The sequence below is a fragment of the Sus scrofa genome, chromosome 10 (assembly GCF_054392235.1).
Source record: "Sus scrofa isolate SSC_HxYL_T2T_F1_AM1 chromosome 10, Sscrofa_HxYL_maternal_Yorkshire_Landrace_v2.0, whole genome shotgun sequence".
In the NCBI taxonomy this organism is placed as follows: domain Eukaryota; kingdom Metazoa; phylum Chordata; class Mammalia; order Artiodactyla; family Suidae; genus Sus; species Sus scrofa.
Genome location: NC_139392.1, coordinates 14,979,224 through 14,999,355, shown reverse-complemented (window position 1 = coordinate 14,999,355; position 20,132 = coordinate 14,979,224). Strand labels below are relative to the sequence as shown.

At 41.7% G+C, this 20,132-nt stretch overlaps 1 protein-coding gene across 29 annotated transcripts in view; it reads right to left on the bottom strand.

Annotated features, from left to right (window-relative positions):
• Positions 1-20,132, bottom strand: part of KMO (kynurenine 3-monooxygenase) — a 58,859-nt gene that overhangs the window by 21,159 nt on the left and 17,568 nt on the right. For all 29 annotated transcript variants that reach the window (XM_084978913.1, XM_084978919.1, XM_084978921.1 and 26 more), the window contains 4 exon segments: positions 15,007-15,076; positions 14,630-14,727; positions 10,781-10,870; positions 3,183-3,231 (listed from right to left, as the gene is read on the bottom strand). In XM_084978913.1, the coding sequence (XP_084835039.1) occupies positions 3,183-3,231; positions 10,781-10,870; positions 14,630-14,727; positions 15,007-15,076 (307 nt within the window).

The following is a 20,132-nucleotide window of genomic DNA, read 5'->3' as shown; positions in this document are numbered from 1 at the left end:
ATTATTTTAGTGGGTTTTTTGCCTGCTAACAATCTATAGCGAATTTCATTTCCTGATTTATTAATCATATTCTTATCATAGTAATAAAATATTATTTTGCACCTATTAATTCTCATGGACAGGAGATCTATAATTACAGGTTATTTATTGTTCTTAAAGCTACAAATCAGAGTGCAGGTGTGAGAGCTGGAATAGACCTCAGAGATAATTACTTCCAAACTCTTCATCTTATAAATGGAGTCACCAAGATCCTGGTTCCTCCAGCAAGGATTCCTGAGGTCACACAAAATAAAAAATTTAGGAAAAATAAGCCAGAGGTCTGACTTTCAATTTAATATTCTTATCTGTGTTTATCTCATTTTCATCACAAGTTTTGTCTTTTTTTGTTCTGTTTTTCTTGAGTTTCATTTGGGGTTTAAAGACTTTAACATTCTTGGACATGGGATTGGAAGCTTTAAAATATTAAATCTGGAGCTTCCTCCGTGGCTCAGTGGTTAACGAATCTATGATCCATGAGGATTGCGGGTTCGATCCCTGGCCTTGCTCAATGGGCTGGGGATCCGGTGTTGCTGTGAGCTGTGGTGTAGGCTGGCAGCTGCAGCTCTGATTTGACCCCTAACCTGGGAACTTCCATGTGCCATGGGCATGGCCCTAAAAAGCAGGAATAAATAAAATAAAAATAACATAACATAAAATATATAAAAAATATAAAAAAATATTATATCTGAGAGACCCTGAGCCAAAGACTTATCTATGTTTGAGAAATCTTTTGGCAAATAACTGTGGCGAAAGCAGATTTTACCTCAACCACGAAGGGTGTCTTTTACAAACACAAAATACGTTTGTGGAATCAAGCTTTTTGTAAATTAAATTGAATGTTATTATTCTATTTTATTTTCAAATTAAATATATAGTAATACATCCCAAAGAAGTGTCCATGGAGCCCCAGTGCTGTGATACGCTCCCTGAAATAACTGCTCTGTGGTCAAAGTCATTAGAGAAGTGCTCATTCTGGCCCTCCAGGCTGTGCTGTCCTGGTCCCCAGAAACACGGGGCATTTTTTTTTGGGCCGCACCTTCAGCATATGGAAGTTCTCAGGGTGGGGTGGGATCAGAGATGCAGCCACCGGCCTACACCACAGCCACAGCCACTTGGGATCCTCAACCCACTGAGCGAGGCTAGGGATCAAACCCCAGCTCATGGATACGAGACGGGTTTGTTACCACTGAGCCACAATGGGAACTCCCTAAAGTTTTAAACTATACACGTGGCTGGCATTTGTGGTCACACCTTGGACAGCACTGCTCTAGAAATTCCACACTGCAGACTAGTGGAATAAAGGCCCTGAGAAGTACTGTAAGAAAAGAATTTTAAAACTAATCTGATGCAGAGTTTATCAAATTTACTTGGCCATATATCCTTTTTCTGTTTGTTTTGCTGGACAATTATTAACATCCCACAGAACAGGGACCCATGAAGCAATCTTACATAAAAAGCTGATGCAGGGGAATGATTTAGTTCGAGTACTTTCAGAAGGGAGTCTATTCCATTGGAAGGAGTTCGTGTTTATCTGTGGATGGATGGCTCCCATGTTGGATGCCATGTAAAGGAATAAAAGTTGTGTAAGAGACTTTCATATGCCAAACAAAGTTTAGGAGTCAAGAGATTCATCACGCGTTTTATTTATTAACATATGTATGCCATTTATGAAATTGCATGCCGTGTGGTGCATTCCAAATGAAAAACAGGGGAAGTCCGAGATTGGATCTTCCCCGTGTTTTAGCTCCCTATCATGAGTAGATGTTTCATATATAACACGGGAGGCTGTAATAGTTAAAAGCATGGACATGGGAATGTACAGACTCAAATTCAAGTTCAGATTCTACACTCACTGACAGTGTGAGCTGCTGCACTTCGGAAGTCTAAGTTTCCTTTACCGTTTATAAAAGTGAAGTAACAATCATTCCCAACGAACAGATTTCTTTGGAGGCTTATACAAACTGATGCATATACAGCACTTACTTAACATAGTGCCTGATGCATCAATGAGTGTTTGCTGTTATTTTTATCTTAATAAATTCAGTGGATGCTCTTAAAAGACTGTCTTAGGTCGACGATGCTATTTTTTTTAAAAGCTATTTTGTAGTTTCTTTTCTTAAGGTGGCAACCTTACCCACCCTTACCTAGCTACTCATCCAAAAGTCCAGCTTCCAAATTCAAGTAAAGAAATGTATCTAAGAAGAATACTAAGCGCTACGTCGTAAGTACTGGGTGACCCAGGGTAACCTTACCCATCACCTCCCCCTAGTTCACTTCGATTCAGTTCAGCAGATGTGTTGCAAACTCACTCGGGGGAGGGGATTGTAGTGGAACAGAGATAAATCATGGGAACTTCTGCTCTCCAAAAGTCAGAGGCTTCTGGGCGGCATTAAGAGGGATTAATTGATTTAAAAGATAGTAGACATACTAGTGGCGATACTTTGCATGGAATGAATCTCTTCAGTACAAACGCTGAAGAAGAGAAAAAACTATGATCAAGGGAATGTGGAATGTGATGGGATTGATGATCCAAGCTCCAGACTTAATTTGCAGCCCAGGAGCTTTTCAATTCATGGGTATGTCTGTTTAGTTACACACGTGAGAAGCTTCAGGGTTACACAGCACACCTTCCTCTTTCTCAACCTCCTGCCCTGCATCTACTTTCCCTCCACAAATAGCTTCGATCTCTGCCTTCCGCAACCGCCTTGCAATCGCTTTAGCCCAGGGCCTGTCTTTGCACTCGGGGACGACAATACTCTCAAAACTGAAGCTCTCTTTCAGCTTTTTCTTCCTAAAATGCAAATCTAATCATGTCACTTTGCACACTCTTACATCTGTTCCAGGACAGGATGGTGAGTTCTGCACCAGGAAGGAGGCACTTATTCAATCCAGGGCCTAGAAGACAACAGGATCTCAACGCACACTGAACAAATGATGTCTATTTAGATCACTGATGAGATGAAAAAGAAACACTGGAAGATGTATTGCTACTACTTTTAAAGACTTTGTATTGTACACAGTCTTGCTCTTAAAAACGCATAAAAAGGAACAGTAAACAGAGCTTAATGAATCATGTGACAAGATCAGTACTTGTCATGTACTTTGCTGAAAATGACATCTGGTGAATAAAGACTTGGACTTACCGGTCAATAGATCCTTGTTTAGATTTTCTCTGCTTATAGAAAGAATATACTGCAAGAAAAATATAGCAGATACTGTTTGTTTCTGGAGAATGGATAAATATGCTTCTATATTATTCTCTCAGCAATAGGAAATATGTATCATTTAGCAGAAGGTTGCAAGCTTACTTTTATAACCATTTAGCAAAGTAGCCTTTTTTCTATAAACACTTTATTCAAATACACATAATAACAATGTTTAAGTTTACACTGAGGCTTTTTCAAAGTTTGATACTATAAAAACCAAACCTTTTTCTGTTAGCGAAAGATAGTATTTTCATTAAGATAGTTTTGTTTTAACAATCGGACATAAATCTCTTATGTTCATTTTAGGTCACCAAATCAAGCTGTTTAAAAAACCTCAGAGGAGTTCCCATTGTGGCACAGTGGAAATGAATCCACCTAGGAACCATGAGGTTGTGGGTTCGATCCCTGGGCTCGCTCAGTGTGCTAAGGATCTGGCGTTGCCGTGAGCTGTGGTGTAGGTCGCACGCAGACTCGGCTAGGATTCTGCGTTGCTGTGGCTGTGGTGTAGGCCGGCAGCTGTACCTATGATCTGACCCCTAGCCTGGGAATCTCCATATGCTGCAGGTGCGGCCCTCAAAAAAAAAACACAAAAGAAAAACCAAAATGAAACTTCAGAAATGACAGCATCAGTAGGATAACTATACTATTTCCCAAAGAAAGTACTTTGAAAGCTGTCATTTAAATGTGCAAGTGTGTGTGTGTGTGTGTGTTTGGGGATGTGGCGAGGGTTGGTAGGAGTAGGATCGTCCCAGCTGGGACATGTGTGGGTTCTTTCTGACTTCATATGGCCAACTGTTCCATAAGGCACAGTCAGAACAGTGCATAAGGACTCATGATACTCATGAAAATGTTTTAATTTAATTTTAATTTTAATTTTACTGTATTTTAAAATCAGAAGAAAAAAAAGACCAAAGAAAATTAGGAGTTCCTACTGTGGCTCACAGGGTTAAGAACCTCACTGGTATCCATAAGGATGTGGGTTTGATCCCTGGCCTGAATCAGTGGGTTAAGGATCTGGTGTTGTTGCAAAGCTTGGATCTGGCATTACTGGGGCTGTGGTATGAACCAGTGGCTGCGGCTCCAATTCAACCCCTAGCTTGGGAACCTTCATATGCCACTGGTGCAGCCCTAAAAAAAAAAAGACCAAAAAATAATAATGAAAAAATAATAATAATAATTTGAAAAAATAATATAAAATCAGAAGAAAAAAAATAAATGAATATATCAAAATGAATCCAGTCTGAATTATATTGAGCTTTATATCAATGCACTCGTACAGTCTAATTTTTAATACTTGCTGTTTTATAGAGAAAGGATCCCACCAAGGCAACAGGCCGACCCAGGGCCCCTGAAAGTCATAATGCAGCCTTGCAACTTGGGACAAGTTAACTGCTCTAAAAGAGCATATAATTTTCCAAATTATGGGACCCTACAACATTTAACACAAATATGCTAACTTATTAATCTTCATCTCAGTCAAATACAGACATTTAAAATAAACAGTGAAATCTATACTTGGGGTAAAAATAACTTGGTCATGCTACTGAGGCAATGACTGAGGAGGAGCTTCCTGTGTCTTTGCTATAAAATCAAGTGAACGGTGGTTCTGTTTTCCATTCTTCTACGTTGTTAATCATCGCGTTTCAATAGAAACCACACTTGCTATTCAAAGTATAATAGGAAATTCATATTACAAGACTCATTTACATGGGGAAAACAGTCTTTTCCTTTCAGCTATCTGGCTGGGTTGAGAGCATCCGGGAACTGCTCATGCGGGAACCAACAGAGATGGTGGTCCTGCAGGAGGAACTGGGAGATGGCTTCTAATCCACTCCAGGAACGTATTAAAGCCACAAGTTTGAGTCACTCTGCAAGCCTCACCTCTCCAACCCATAGTCTAAAAGGCTTATCTTATGAAGAAGAAGAACAAACAATAGCTATAAGGTGGCCCTTGTAACACCTCCCAAAAACCAAACCAAACCAAACCAAACCAAACCAAAACATTAAGAAAACCAAAGGAAGGAGAAAAATCTCCTTTGGAGATTTGTAAGACAACAGTTGCAGTGGTGACTTTTTCAAATATGCTCAGAAAGAATGTTTCCATTCCGTGTTCTGAGAGCCTCAAATGAGGACCTTTTCTTGTAAGCGGTGCCATTTCTCTTTCTGGGGAAGAGGTGGTTAGGAATGAGAATTGGGGGAACTCTGACCTGCTCTGTACATTAGCGCCTGCTTTGCTGTTTCGCAATTTGGGAGGGTAGTGGGAGGAGCCATCAAGATAGTGGCCAAAAGGGAGAAAGGGCAGAAAAAACCGCTGGGGTGGGAGCCTTGGAGGGGGCTGGGAAGGATGTCAGCGGCCACGGGGTGCACATCAGGGACTCAGACAGTGTTTGCTGTGGCCTGCTCACCACCGGCCTTCCATGACCCCGAGGTCATCAGCATTTTCGCATGGGTTTTGAGTGAGTGGTTTTTGTGGAAACTGGTGAAAAGGGGGAGTTTCACAGATGGACCATGATGGTCCAGAGCCAATACTAGAGGAGAGGAGAGGGCACGAGGGGCAGCCGAGGCTAATGCACGGTAGCCTTCCCAGGGTGTCAGAGAAACCCTGGGCCAGGAGGATGACTGCGCATCCACAGGCTGGCAAACGAATTTGATATCTTTTTTTGGTTTTTCCTTGTCTTTTTAGGGCCGCGCCTGCATCACATGGAACTTCCCAGGCTAGGGGTTGATTCAGAGCTACAGCTGCCGACCTACAGCACAGCCACAGCAATGCTGGATCCTTAACTCACCGAGCAAGGCCAGGGATTGAACCCACATCCTCATGGATACTAGTCAGGGTCATTACCGCTGAGCCAAAAAGAGAACTCCGAATTTATATAGTTCTTAAAAGACAAGGAGTCCCCATGTTCAATTCCAATATAAAAATAGTGATGCAGGAGTTCCCGCTGTGGCTCAGCAGGTTAAGAACCCAACTACCATCCATGAGTTTTCGGGTTTGATCCCTGGCCTTGCTCAGTGGGTTAAGGATCCAGCACTGCTGCAAACTGCAGCATTGGTGACAGATGCGGCTCAGATCTGACGTTGCTGTGGCTGTGGTGTAGGCCGGCAGCTGCAGCTCTGATTTGACCCCTAGCCTGGGAATTTCCATATGCCACAGGTGTGGACCTAAAATGAAAAAAAAAAAAAAAAAAAAAAAAAAAGTCACGCAAACCAGTAAGGAGGCTGTATATTTAGCATTAACTCAGTTCTTAAGAACTCAGAAATGGCAGGAGAGATGGGGAAGCACCGTTTCCTTGCTCTGTACTGAAGGCCCCAAATGAGACCTCCCACCAACACTTTCACCTTCTTGGGGAATCACTGGTGATTAAACTGGTTCATGTTCCTCTCTCTCTCTCTGCCCCTACCATGCCCCCCTCTCTCTCGGTGAGAGTAAGGATGTCAATTTTAGCCTCAGGTCCAAGTCACCCTTCTCGTCTAGCTTTCTGATTATTTTGAACAGTATCTTACGCCTCGATCTGTTCATACTTTATTGGTTCAATCTCTAGGGCAGGGATGAGTGTGATGAGTTGAAATTCCTCAGCACAATCCGTGTTAATCCAAGAGAAAGCTGTTACGGGTCCCTCTTATTTTAGTAAAAAAGGAATTGTAATTAAGCAGTCTTGATGCCCCTTCTGTGAGGGGCTCCTACGTCATACTCACTCGCTCTCGTCTATAAGGAAATCTGTTTGTTTCTCCCTTGATGTTGACCTCATTTAATCCCACAGCCTGTGTCTTTATATGTAAAGCAAGGTGGTTGGAGTCAGTGCATCTGTGGCTGCTGATGGCTGTAAGAATCTGTTCTTGAAAAGTGCATTTGCAAATTTTCTCTTCCAAATGGCACGCTTGGCACTTAAAATTTGACGTGTTTTAGAAAGTTGGTCTCACCCAAATTTCCTCCAGAGATGGGCTGTCATTTGATTTGGACAATGCTTTTTCGCTGCCAATTTAGGATTTTTTTTTTTTTTTGTCTTTTTGTCCTTTTAGGGCCGTACCCACGGCATATGGAGGTTCCCAGGCTAGGGGTCTAATTGGAGCTGTAGCCGCCGGCCTACACCACAGCTACAGCAACTCGGGATCTGAGCCGAGTCTGCAACCTACACCACAGCTCACGGCAACACTGGATCCTTAACCCACTGAGCGAGGCCGGGGATCGAACCTGCAACCTCATGGTTCCTAGTCGGATTCGTTAACCACTGTGTCACGACGGGAACTCCCAATTTAGGATTTAAACAAAACGTCTGTTTCAAGTCTCATTTTCTCTTCTCTGAAAATGAACGGTTTCCTCCCTCTCTGCACCGTACAGCAGAGAGCTCCTGCCATCACTCAGCTGAGTTCTTTTCCCAATAAACTTTACTTTCTGGACTCACTAGCTTGCAAGCTCCTCTGTTCCTCAGCAACCAGCATGGGGCGCAGCCCACAGAGGAACAGTTACTGTTTTATAGCAAGGATATATTTAGTTGGTGTAGTTTATGTTTGACTTGCATGTGTAAATCTCACTTGCCTGTTGAGAAGAGGAGATTCTTTTCTTTCTTATAGCACTGAGCTCAGTTTGGGACATGGGAAATAGGACGCATTAATTATCTGAGGATGTTTATCTGACTCTGGATGGTCAGTGGACTTTCTTTCCCTTCCTTCCCCTGCCAGGCTCATGTATTCAGATTCTGTACCTAAGTTTTCATGACGCCAACATAAGCAGTGACATGAAATAATAAATGGCATCTAAAAAGTCACTAAATAGAAAATTTCAATCCTTCTCCACCACACCCCTTTCCCCACTTAGTTTTTGGAATGTTTTAAATGCACACAATATAAAATTTACCATCGTAACCATTTTTAAATATCCGGTTCGGTGGCATTAATACATCCACCGTGTTGTGTTACTCTCAGCACCCTCCATCCACGGACCACTTCATCTCATAAAGCTGAAACTCTGTCCTCATTAAAATGCCCTCCTTCCTCCCAACTCTGGCAACCACTATTCTACTTTCCGCTTCTATAACTGTAACTATTCATACTTATACCTCACATAAGTGGGATTACATCGTACTTATCATTTTGTAACTGATTTATTTAACTTAGTATAAAGTCCTCAAGCCTTATCCATGTTGTAGCATGTGTCAGAATCTCCTTCTTTTTAAAAGCGAAATAGTATTCCATTTTACGTTGTATAGACAACAGCTCCCGCGTGTCCTTCCTTTGCTGTCACGTAACTACCACACACAATACTTCTGACACCAGAGGTATGGGAGTTTTCCTCAAGCAAAGCAATTTTCTGCCACACCAGCTGGGTCTCCTGTAATTTTTTTTCGATAGGCAAGAGGTAGATTTATTAAGATGGGATGCTTGTGAGAGGTGCAAGCGGGCAGGCACGGATGCTCTGCATCCTGCAGTTTAATTCTCTTCTGATACTACCAGCCTGGGGATGGCGTCAGGTTCACAGGCTGAGAGCTCAGCCCCTCCCCATTCAGATGCCAGCTAATGCAGTTTGTCGCCTGTGCTTCGGACTCATCCGCTCTAAGTCAGCAGTTTCCAAGACTCCCTCTTCAGGTTCAGTCCATTTGCTGGAGTGGCTCTCAGCTCTTAGGCTCAGCCATCGATTCTAAGACTATGACAAAGGGTACGGTGGGCATCAGGTGGAAGGGAAGCTTGGGATGAGGTAGGTACCTGCCGTCTCCGGAGGTGCCCTGCTCCCAGGGCCTCCATGTGTTCACGAACCTGGAAGCTCTCCGGAGCCCGTACTCTGGGATTTTTAATGGAGGTGTGAGCACGTGCGCCGTGATGGGTCATTAACTCCATTTCTAGCCCCTCCCTCCTCTGGAGAATGGGGGATGGGTCTGAAAGTTCCCAGCTTTGAACCCTGGCTTGGTCTTTCTGGTGACCAGCCCCCATCTGGGAGTCCACCCAGAGCTACCTCATTAAGACAAAAGACACTGCTATCGCCCAGGACATTCCAAGGGATTTAGGGACTCTGTGTAAGGAATCAGGCTCAAAGATCAAATATTAGAACAAAAGATGCTCCTAGGGTTCTTATCATTTAGGATATTACAAGAGTTTTAGGAGCCCTGTGCCAAGAGCCAGAGCAGAAACATACATATGATATAGCTCTTCCAGACCCTGCCTGCAGTTCTTTTGGAAATATTGGATGCATACTGAGAAGTGGGAGTCCTTGAGCACATGATAGTTCTAGTTTTCATTTTTTGAGGAACTACCACACTGTCTGTCATGGTGGCTGCATTCATTTACATGCCCACAAGGTTCCTATTTCTCTGTATCCTCACCAATGCTTATTGTCTGTTTTTGTTTTCTGATAGGAGTCACTATAATGGGTGTGAGGTGCTTCATTTCTTTAATCATTACAAGACCCACAAAGATTGTGTTCCTGTGAGCTTGTGTGCTTTATTTCTTGCTACTCAAACTGTGGTCCACGGACCAACAGCATGGAGAGACACACCTGGGCATATACGCCTGCACTGCAGAACCTCAGCCTGCACCCCAGCCTTCCAGAATCAGACTCTTCATTCTAACAAGACCCCAAGTGAGTGTGAGAGAAGCTTATCTACCTGCAATGGAAGCTCTGTGGAGGGTCAGAGACTCAGAGGAATATAACCCCTCCTTGGGATCTGCGGAATGAGGCACTGCTGGATAAGGCAAGGTGGATTTTTCTATGGCTGATGGCTTTATGGTACATTCATATTCTCTCTCAAAGATACAAACTTAGAAAGTGTAATCAGATTAAAAAAAACTCACTTTGCCCAACTCTGCATGTTACTGTTTGAAAGAAAAGAAGAGGAGTTCCCGCTGTGGCACAGTGGGTTAATGATCTGGCTTGTTTCTGTGACTGCAGCTGAGGCAGTCCCTGGCCTGGGAACTTTATATGCTGTGGCTGTAGCCAAAAAACAAAACAAAACAAAAGGACAAAAGAAAAACACAAAGCAGGATAATGGAGTTTCTTTCACAAACACTATATCATCACATGTCTTCTGTTGTTTAAGAAATTATACAATATTGAAAGCATTTCCAGTTTGTTTTATAAATTCTACTATAATTAAATTTGGGGCAAGAGAGTCAATTGGGGAAGGCGATAATATAAAACTTAAGTTTGCATAGTCGTTCTTATATAGCTGTTCTTATATATAGTGTATCTTAGTTTGCATAGCTGTTCTTGTATAGTATACTCAACAATAAATACGTGGTAATCTCTATCTAAGTGAAAGGAGATGGAAGAGAAAGGACTCCCTAGGCTGACACAAGCAAAGCATGGAGGCACAGAGCAACTTAATAGTGATAACAACAACTACCATGGAATGTGTATGAGGGACTGAGCCCTGTCTAAGCATCTCCAATGAATTAACTAGTGTGTGTTCTTGAATTCTAGACAGAGAAGTAATGTCGAAAGTAGGGCTAGAGTAGAAAGGAAGGGCCAACAAGCACGTAGCAGGTTCCAGACGTGAGACTCAGCTATTATCATTTCGCAAAAAAGTTCCTCCAGGTAACCCTACCTGTGACTTTGTCCCATAGGGAATTGCGGACTTTTTTCCTGAAAGAGAGTGGATCATTCTTGCTCTCATGGGGATACCTTGGGATACAATCTGAAATAAAATCAGAAATACTGATTTCAATTTCAGTAGCATGGCATCATGCAAATCAGATAGATACTGACTTTAAAATGTGATTTTTCAAATATTTTCCAAAAATAAAAAAATAATATAAAGGACCACAAGGAACACTATAGCAGAAATTTAATCAATGAGAAACTATGTTCCTGCAAATATTAGTTTTTAGGGTTTTTTTTCCTTCTTTTTAGGACATACCTGCAACATATGGAAGTTCCCAGGATAGGGGTCGAATCGGAGCTATAATTGCCGGCCTGCACCACAGTCACAGCAACACCAGATCTGAGCCACTTCTGTGAACTACGCTGCAGCTTGCAGCAACACTGGATCCTTAACCTGCTGAGCAAGGCTAGGGATTGAACCCACATCCTCACTGACACTAGTTGGGTTCTTAACCGGCTGAGCCACGAAGGGCACTCCTAGATTTTTTTTTAACCCTTGGATTTTGGAATTGACTTAAAATTTATCTGTATCGACTGTTATAAATGAGGAAATGGTTCATTGTTATGGAGATCAAGTGATTTTTTTTCATGATTACGAAAGGGAGTAAATCCCCAGATTCCTGAAACCCAGTGAAAAGTGTTTTCCTCCACATGCCTAAGAAAAATGTGGAAGTGAAAATGGCACTTATATTGACATCATTTCAAAGACACATTGTCAGCAAAAGTACTCTCAAGAAAAATATATTATTTCTGGAGTTCCCACTGTGGCACAGTGGATATGAATCTGACTAGTATCCACGAGGTTGTGGGTTCAGTCCCTGGCTTCAATCAATGGGTTGGGGATGTGGTGTTGCCGTGAGCTATGGTGTAGGCTGAAGACATGGCTCAGATCCCATGTTGCTGTGGCTGTGGAGTAGGCCAGCAGCCTCAGCTCTGATTCTACCCTTAGCCTGGGAACTTCCATGTGCCATGGGTGTAGCCCTAAAAAGACAAAAAAAGAAGGAAAAAAAAGAAAAAACAAAAATAGATTATTTCTGCTCAAATTTTCAAGACACATGATAGTGAGATATTCGGCAACATTGAGTCCATATGAGGAAAATGCACAATAGGCCCACAATCTTTATCCAAACACTAAAAGCCCACTGGTTTCAGAATTCAGAAGTTTTCAAATTTTGGGGCAGGTAATGTAGTACATATGTGGATCTTGAATAATACACAGAGGTCTAGGGGGTCCCATAATCAAACACAGTATTTCTCCAGCAAAACATATTCATACCAAATAAGGCTTTTTAAAAGGCTATAAAAAGCCTCACATCAGGATAACTTTGCTGCTGAATGGGGGTTGAGAAGTCTTTCTAGTCCCAGAGCTTTCTGGATACATAATTGTGGATAAGTAGGATTCCATTGGGTCTATGTACCACATCTTCTTAATCCAGTCATCTGTCATGGACATTTAGGTTGTTTCCATGTCTTGGCTATTGTGAATGGTGCTGCCATGAACGTAGGGGTACATGGATCTTTTTCAGTGAAACTTTTGTCTGGCTATATGCCCAGGAGTGGGATTGTTGGATCATGTGGTAGTTCTTTTGTTTTGTTTGTTTGTTTGATTTTTAGGGCCACACCCACAGCATTATGGAGGTTCCCAGACTAGGGGTAGAATCCGAGTTACAGCTGCCGGCCTACACCATAGCCACAGCAATGCAGGATTGGAGCCACGTCTGTGACCTATACCACAGCTCACAGCAATGCCAGATCCTTAACCCACTAAGCGATGCCGGGGATCAAACCTGCAACCTCATGGTTCCTAGCTGAATTCATTTCTGTGGCACCACGATGGGAACTCCCATATGGTAGTTCTCTATTTAGTTTTCTGAGGAACCTCCATACTGTTTGCGGTAGTGGTTGTACCAGTTTACATTCCCACCAACAATGAAGGAGGAGGGCTCCCTTTTCTCCACATCTTCTCCAGCATTTGTTATTGTTGACTTGTTAATGATGGCCATTCTGACCTGTGAGGTGGTACCTCATTGTAGTTTTGATTTGCATTTCTTTAATAATTAGTGACGTTTAGCATTTTTTTCATGTGCTTGTTGGCCATCTGTATACCTTCTTTGGAGAAAAGTCTATTCAGGTCTTCTGTCCATTTTTCAGTTGGGTTGTTGGTTTTTTTGCTGTTAAGTTGAATAAGTTGTTTGTATATTTTAGAGATTAAACCATTGTCAGTTGCATTGTCTGAAACTATTTTCTCCGATTCCACATGTTGTCTTTTTGTAATGCCATTTGCAGCACCATGGATGGAACTAGAGACTCTCATACTGAGTGAAGGAAGTCAGAAAGAGAAAGACAAATACCATATATCACTTATATCTGGAATCTAATATATGGCGCAAATGGACCTGTCTACAGAAAAGAAACAAATTCATGGAGAACAGACTTGTGGTTGCCAAGGGGGAGGGGGAGAGAGTGCAATGGACGGGAGTTTGGGGTTAGTAGATGCAAATTCTTGCATTTGGAGTGGATAAGCAATGAGATCCTACTGTATAGCACAGGGAACTATACCTAATCACTTGTGATGGAGCATGAAGGAGGATAATATGAGAGAAAGAATGTATAACTGGGTCACTTTGCTTTACAGCAGAAATTGACGGAACATTGTAAATCAACTATAATAGAAAAAATAAAAATCTAAAAAAAAAAAGATAACCCAAGAATAGGAGAAAATATTTGCAAATCATGTATCCGATAGTGATTGAGTATTAAAAAATACATCTCAGATAAAAACAAATATTCACACGATATCACTTACATGCAGAATCTAATAAAAATGATACAAAAGAACTTATTTATAAAACAGAAACAAACACAGATTTCAAAATTAAACTCATGGTTACCAAGGGAAAACCCTGGAGGGGGCGGATAAGTGAGGAGGATGGGAATAAGGTATACACGACTGCATATAAAATAGGTAACTAACAAGGACCTATTGCACAGCGCAGGGAAATCTACTCAATATTCTATGATAACCTGTATGGGAAAAAAAAAAGAATGGATATATGCATATGTATAATTGATTCAATTTGCTGTACACCTGAAACTAATACAATATTGTAAGTCAACTGTATTCCAATAAAATAAAAAGAACTATTTAAAAAAAATGTTATGGGCCTGTCTCATCCAAAGAGCGGAAGCTGCCTGCCTCTGCTCATCCGGGACTCCCTCTCAGATCCCACTTCAGGAGGCAGAGATTCACTAGTGTCAGAAGAGATGGTCAAGTCCCACCCTGACCCAGTATCCACCTGCCCTGCATCATGCCCTGTCCACCCCGCCAGGTGCCTTAAGCATGAAGTGTTCACCCTGTTGTGAAACTTCGAAGTTCAAAAATCTTTGTAAAATGAGTTATCTTGCAGAGGGCTTTTGGCATTAAGTGGTGCTCTGAACCAAGATGAAATCAAGACCAAGTAATTGTTGAAAATAGCAGGTATTCCTTCTATAAGGGAAATGCAGGAATTCCTGTTGTGGCTCAGTGGAAATGAACCTGACCAGTACCCATGAGGATGTGCGTTCAATCCCTGGCCTTGCTCAGTGGGTTAAAGGATCCAGCATTGCTGTGAGCTGCGGTGTAGGTCACAGATGTGGCTGTGACCCCGCATGGCTGTGGGTGTGGGTGTGGGTGTAGTGTAGGCTGGTAGCTGTAGCTCCAATTTGACCCTTAGCCTGGGAACTTCCACAGGCCTTGTGTGTGGCCCTAAAAAAAAAAAAAAAAAAAAAAAAAGAAAATGCATTAATAAGGTACCTGATCTTCCAGACCAATGGCTTTCAAGGCTTGTCTTCCTCTATAAGAAAGGGCCAAATTAATGCTTCTTCCACGTGCAAATTCAGCCATTCGGATATCTAGAACATTAAAGTAGACCTCATGTTACCCACACTTCCTCATATCCTAGGATGGATAAACATTTAGCACCTGAACACCTGGTGCCGTCAGACCAAATTAAAAGACCTTGTTAACACTTTTAAAGAGAACTAATTGTCATAAATTTGCTTTAAAATTAGACAGCTGAGGTTTTTAATGAAATCTAACAGTTCATCGTTTAAAATTTTTCTTTTTAAAATCTAAAGAGGAAGAAGTCAAAGAATCCGAACCACATCTCACATTGGGCAGTATTGTCTTACCTTCCCTGGATTCATATACATCAACTTGGAAATTCCTCTTGGCGAGGAAGCACGCATTTAAGGATCCAACCTAGGAATAAGAGCAATTTTTTTACACATTTGTATCTGATTCCACAAATACAGGAAATCTTTGTTGACTAAATGTAGCATTATGTGGCATTCTGTCACTAGAATTTCAGTAATTTTCAGTCACCATATTGATTTACTCAATCACTGTTGGAAAATGCCATTTGCAAAAATAATGGAATTAACTCAAGATTCAATGATGTGATTTTTAAGAAAATCTTAGTTTTCTTTTTTTTTAAATTTTTTAAAGCACCTACATAGTTCACAGTACAATTAGAAAGCAAACCACCATATAGCCACTCTGATCAAAAAGTAGAACACGGCCAGTCCCTTAGAGCTCCCCCAAACTCCTCCCCAATTGCCATCCCCAAACTTTCACCTAGAGGTAAACCTTCTGACTTTTGTGATAACCAATCCTTGCTTCTTTATAGTTTTCCCACTTCGATATACCCAACAGGCCATACAGTTTAATTTTGCCTAGTTTTGAATCACATAATTAGAACCACACTTGTGCCACTGGGGTTTTGCTTCTTTTCTTTTTAGGGCCGCACCCTCGGCATATGGAAGGTTCCAGTCTGGGGTCAGAGTCACAGCTGCAGTTGCCAGTCTACACCACAGCCATAGCAACATGGGATCCGAGCCTCGTCTGTGACCTACACCACAGCTCATGGCAACGCTGGATCCATAACCCACTGAGGTCGTTCAGCTTTTTTGCATCTGCGTCTTTAACTCAAGAATATGCTGAGGAGATCCGCCATATGACCGCATGAAAACTCCAGGTCATCCCTTTCATTACTGTATGACTCTTCATTATGTGAAATAACACTGACCATTTAATCACTTTACTGCTGAAGAATATTTGAGTGGTTTCTGGCCTGAGGATATTATTTCTTTCCAATGTAATTGAGATATAATTGATACATAAATTGTATAAATTTAAGATATACAACATAATGGTTTGAGATATACATATATTGTGAAAATGATGACCTGGGAACTAACAATGCTGCAAAGAATTTTTTTTTTGTACATGTATCCTGGTAAGCATGGTTTTTCTCTAGGGTTTTATGCCCTGAAGTGGAATCCCTGGTCAAAGGTTTATGTATCTTCATCTTTATCATGCCAAAGTGTTTCAAAATTTTGTACTGATGTGTTTTCCTATCAGCAACTTCTGAGAGACCCACACTGCAACTCAAGGCAATGCCAGATCCTTACCCCACTGAGCAGTGCCAGGGACCTATCCCACATCCTCTTGGATACTGGTTGGATTCTTTTTTATTTTTGGAGGGATTCTTTACCCACTGAGCCACAATGGGAACACCCTTATAATGGCTTCTTTTATGCTTGTGGAAGCAGGATAGGGGAAGGAGGATGTTGATCAGGCAACCAACAGGGTCAGGAAAATGGGAAATAGGCTGGAGGAAGTCTTTTGCAAATGAATTTTTATTGAGCAAACAAGCCAGGGAGAAAGATAAGAGCACACACAAGCCACAATCTAAACAACAAAAGATCAGGAAGCTAATACTGGGGAATGATGCAGGAGTGGAGAAACCGGCCCTGGCCTTGGATCCGGCATTGCTGTGAGCTGTGGGACGGGTCACTGATGCAGCTTGGATCCCATGTTGCTGTGGCTGTGGTGTAGGCTGGCAGATGTACCTCTGATTCAACCCCTAGCCTGGGAACTTCCATATGCTACAAATGCTGCTTTAAAAAGACCAAAGAAACAAACAAAAAACTGGAGAAACTGGGATTCACAGGGAAAGAAACTCATTCATCCATTTCCTGGGAGCCCAACTCAGATTAGAGAGTAAATGTGCTATAAAAATCAATGTACGAATAAGAGGCTCAGTGACCAGGTTGGGAAGAGGCTCAGTGCCAAGGCAATGGTAGGCGCTGGTCTGCTGTCATGGGTTTGTTACAGTGCTTTTCTTGGACTGAAGTTTAAATCCAGGATCTGGGGTGCTGACGCTGACTCGGGTGGAGGTTCCACTTTAGTCCTTGCTCAGACTGGCAAGGGCTGACCCCGCCTCGCCAACACTTCTTGTGTGTTTGCCCACTGGGCGTGTGTAAATAGTTCCTCACGAGGCAGAAGGAAAAAAAGGAACCTCAGATGACACAGACACGGTAAGATTAAATATAATCTTGGTTCATGAAAATATCATGAGAGGACGAGGGTCAATAGGGTCTCTTATGCCTTATTTGCAATTATCTCAAGTTGAGTAGACAAACAACTGACAAATCAGTTCTTCTTCAAGGCATATTCCCAAGAGAAACTCCAGAAGACACATGCCCAAATATTCAGAGTAGCAGTTGTCATAACTAAAACAGGCAAAAAAAAAACCCCACTAAAATACTGGAAAGAGTCCAAAGAGCAATCGCAGAGGAATGGACAAATAAATTCTGGTATATGCACACAATAAAACATGACATGCGAATGTATTAGTAACACTGCAAGTAGAGAGAACATCCCAGATGACTTCACCCCCCATGACACGCTTATAAAATAAAGACAACTCCAACTAAACCACAGAGATGAGCAGACACATAATTTTTAGATGTATGTGTATATTATTTATGTGTATGATCAACATAGATCATATGTACACAGAACTTTTATATATGTGTGTAAAAGCAAGGAATGACGCACAAGACTCAGGGCAATGCGATAGTGGGAGAAGCACAGAGGTTAAGTCGTTGCAGTGATCGATTCCAGGGTTAGTGGTGAGCTCAAAAGTATTGCTGCTTCTTACTATTAATAACCATGCAAAAGAATAAACAAAAATGGGAGTTCCCATCGTGGATAAGTGTAATGAACCTGACTGGTATCCATGAGGACGTGGGTTCGATCAATGGCCTTGCTCAGTGGGTTAAGGATCCGGTGTTGACGGGAGCTGTGGTATAGTTTGCAGATGCAGTTCAGATCCTGCGTTGCTGTGGGTGTGTTGTAGACCAGTAGTTGCAGCTCCAGCTCGACCCCTAGCCTGGGAACTTCTACATGCTGCAGGTACAGCCTGCAGATGACACATAAAGAGAATAAACAAAAATGTCTTCTCCAATACCAGTCACAATAGGATGTCCTGAAATAAAGATTATGGTAATTTCAACTTTGTGTAACTAAGGGTTTTTTTTTAGGCCTGCATCTGCAGCATCTGGAAGTTCCCTGGCTAGGGGTCAAATTGGAACTGCATCTGCAGCCTACACCACAACCACAACCACGGCAACATCAGATCTGCGCCACATCTGCCACCTATGCCAGAGCTCAGGGCCATGCTGGATCCTTAAGCCACTGAGTGGGGCCAGGGATCAAACCCTCGCTCTCAAGAATCCAATCAGGTTTGTTACCGCTGAGCCACAATGGGAACTCCTTGTAATTAAGATTTGCATAAAAGTAAAAGAAAAATATGCTGGTAGATGTTACATAAGTTCACCATCACATCCAAAAGAATAAAATACGTATGGGAATAAGTTGAATTTGAGGTCTATTGAGATGAATAAAATACCTAGGAGTAAACCTACCTAAAGAGACAAAAGACCTGTACTCTGAAAACTATAAGACACTGATGAAAGAAATCAAAGACGACACAAATAGATAGAAAGACATACCATGCTCTTGGATTGGAAGAGTCAATTTTATCAAAGTGACTATACTACCCAAGGCAATCTACAGATTCAATGCAATCCCTATCAAATTACCAAGGACATTTTTCACAGAACTCGAACAAAATATTTTAAAGTTTGCTTGGGAGCACAAAAGACCCAGAAGAGCCAAAGACATCCTGAAAAAGAAAAATGGAGCTGGAGGAGTCAGGCTCCCTGACTTCAGACTATACTACCAAGTAACAATCATCAAAACTGGCACAAAGACAGAAATATAGATCAGTGGGACAGGATAGAAAGTCCAGAATTAAACCCATGCACCTACAGCCAACTCATCTATGACAAAGGAGGCAAGAATAGACAATGGAGAAAAGACAGCTTGTTCAATAAGTGGTGCTGGGAAAACTGGACAGCCACATGGAAAAGAATGAAATTAGAACACTCCCTAATACCATACACAAAAATAAACTCAAAATGGATTAAAGACCTAAATATAAGACCAGACACTATAAAACTCTTAGAGGAAAACACAGGCCAAACACTTTCTGACATAAACGACAGCAACATCTTCTCAGATCCACCTCTCAGAGTATTGACAACAAAAATAAACAAATGGGACCTAATCAAACTTAAAAGTTTCTGCACAGCAAAGGAAACCCTAAACAACACAAAAAGACAACCCACAGAATGGGAGAAAATCTTTGCAAGTGAATCGACTGACAAGGGATTAATCTCCAAAATTTATAAACAACTTCTGCAGCTCCATACCAAAAAAACAAACAACCCCATCAAAAAATGTGCAGAAGATCTAAACAGACAGTTCTCCAAAGAAGACATACAGATGGCCGAGAAACACATGAAAAGATGTTCAACATCACTCATTATTAGAGAGATGCAAATCAAAGCCATGATGAGGTACCACCTTACACCAGCCAGAATGGCCATCATCCAAAAGTCTACAAACAATAAGTGCTGGAGAGGGTGTGGAGAAAAAGGAACCCTAGTACACTGTTGGTGGGATTGTAAATTGGTGCAACCACTGTGGAAAGCAGTATGGAGATTCCTCAGAAAACTAAACATAGAACTACCTTTTGATCCAGCAATCCTACTCCTGGGCATCTACCCAGAGAAAACCACGACTTGCAAAGACACATGTACTCCAATGTTCATTGCAGCACTATTTACAATAGCCAAGACATGGAAACAACCTAAATGTCCATTGACAGAGGAGTGGATCCAGAAGAGGTGGTACATATACACAATGGAATATTACTCAGCCATTAAAAAGAACGAAATACCAGCATTTTTTTGCAACATGGATGGACCTAGAAACTATCATGCTAAGTGAAGTCAGCTATACAATGAGACACCAACATCAAATACTTTCACTGACATGTGGAATCTAAAAAAAGGACAGACTGAACTTTTTTGCAGAACAGATGCTGACTCACAGACATTGAAAA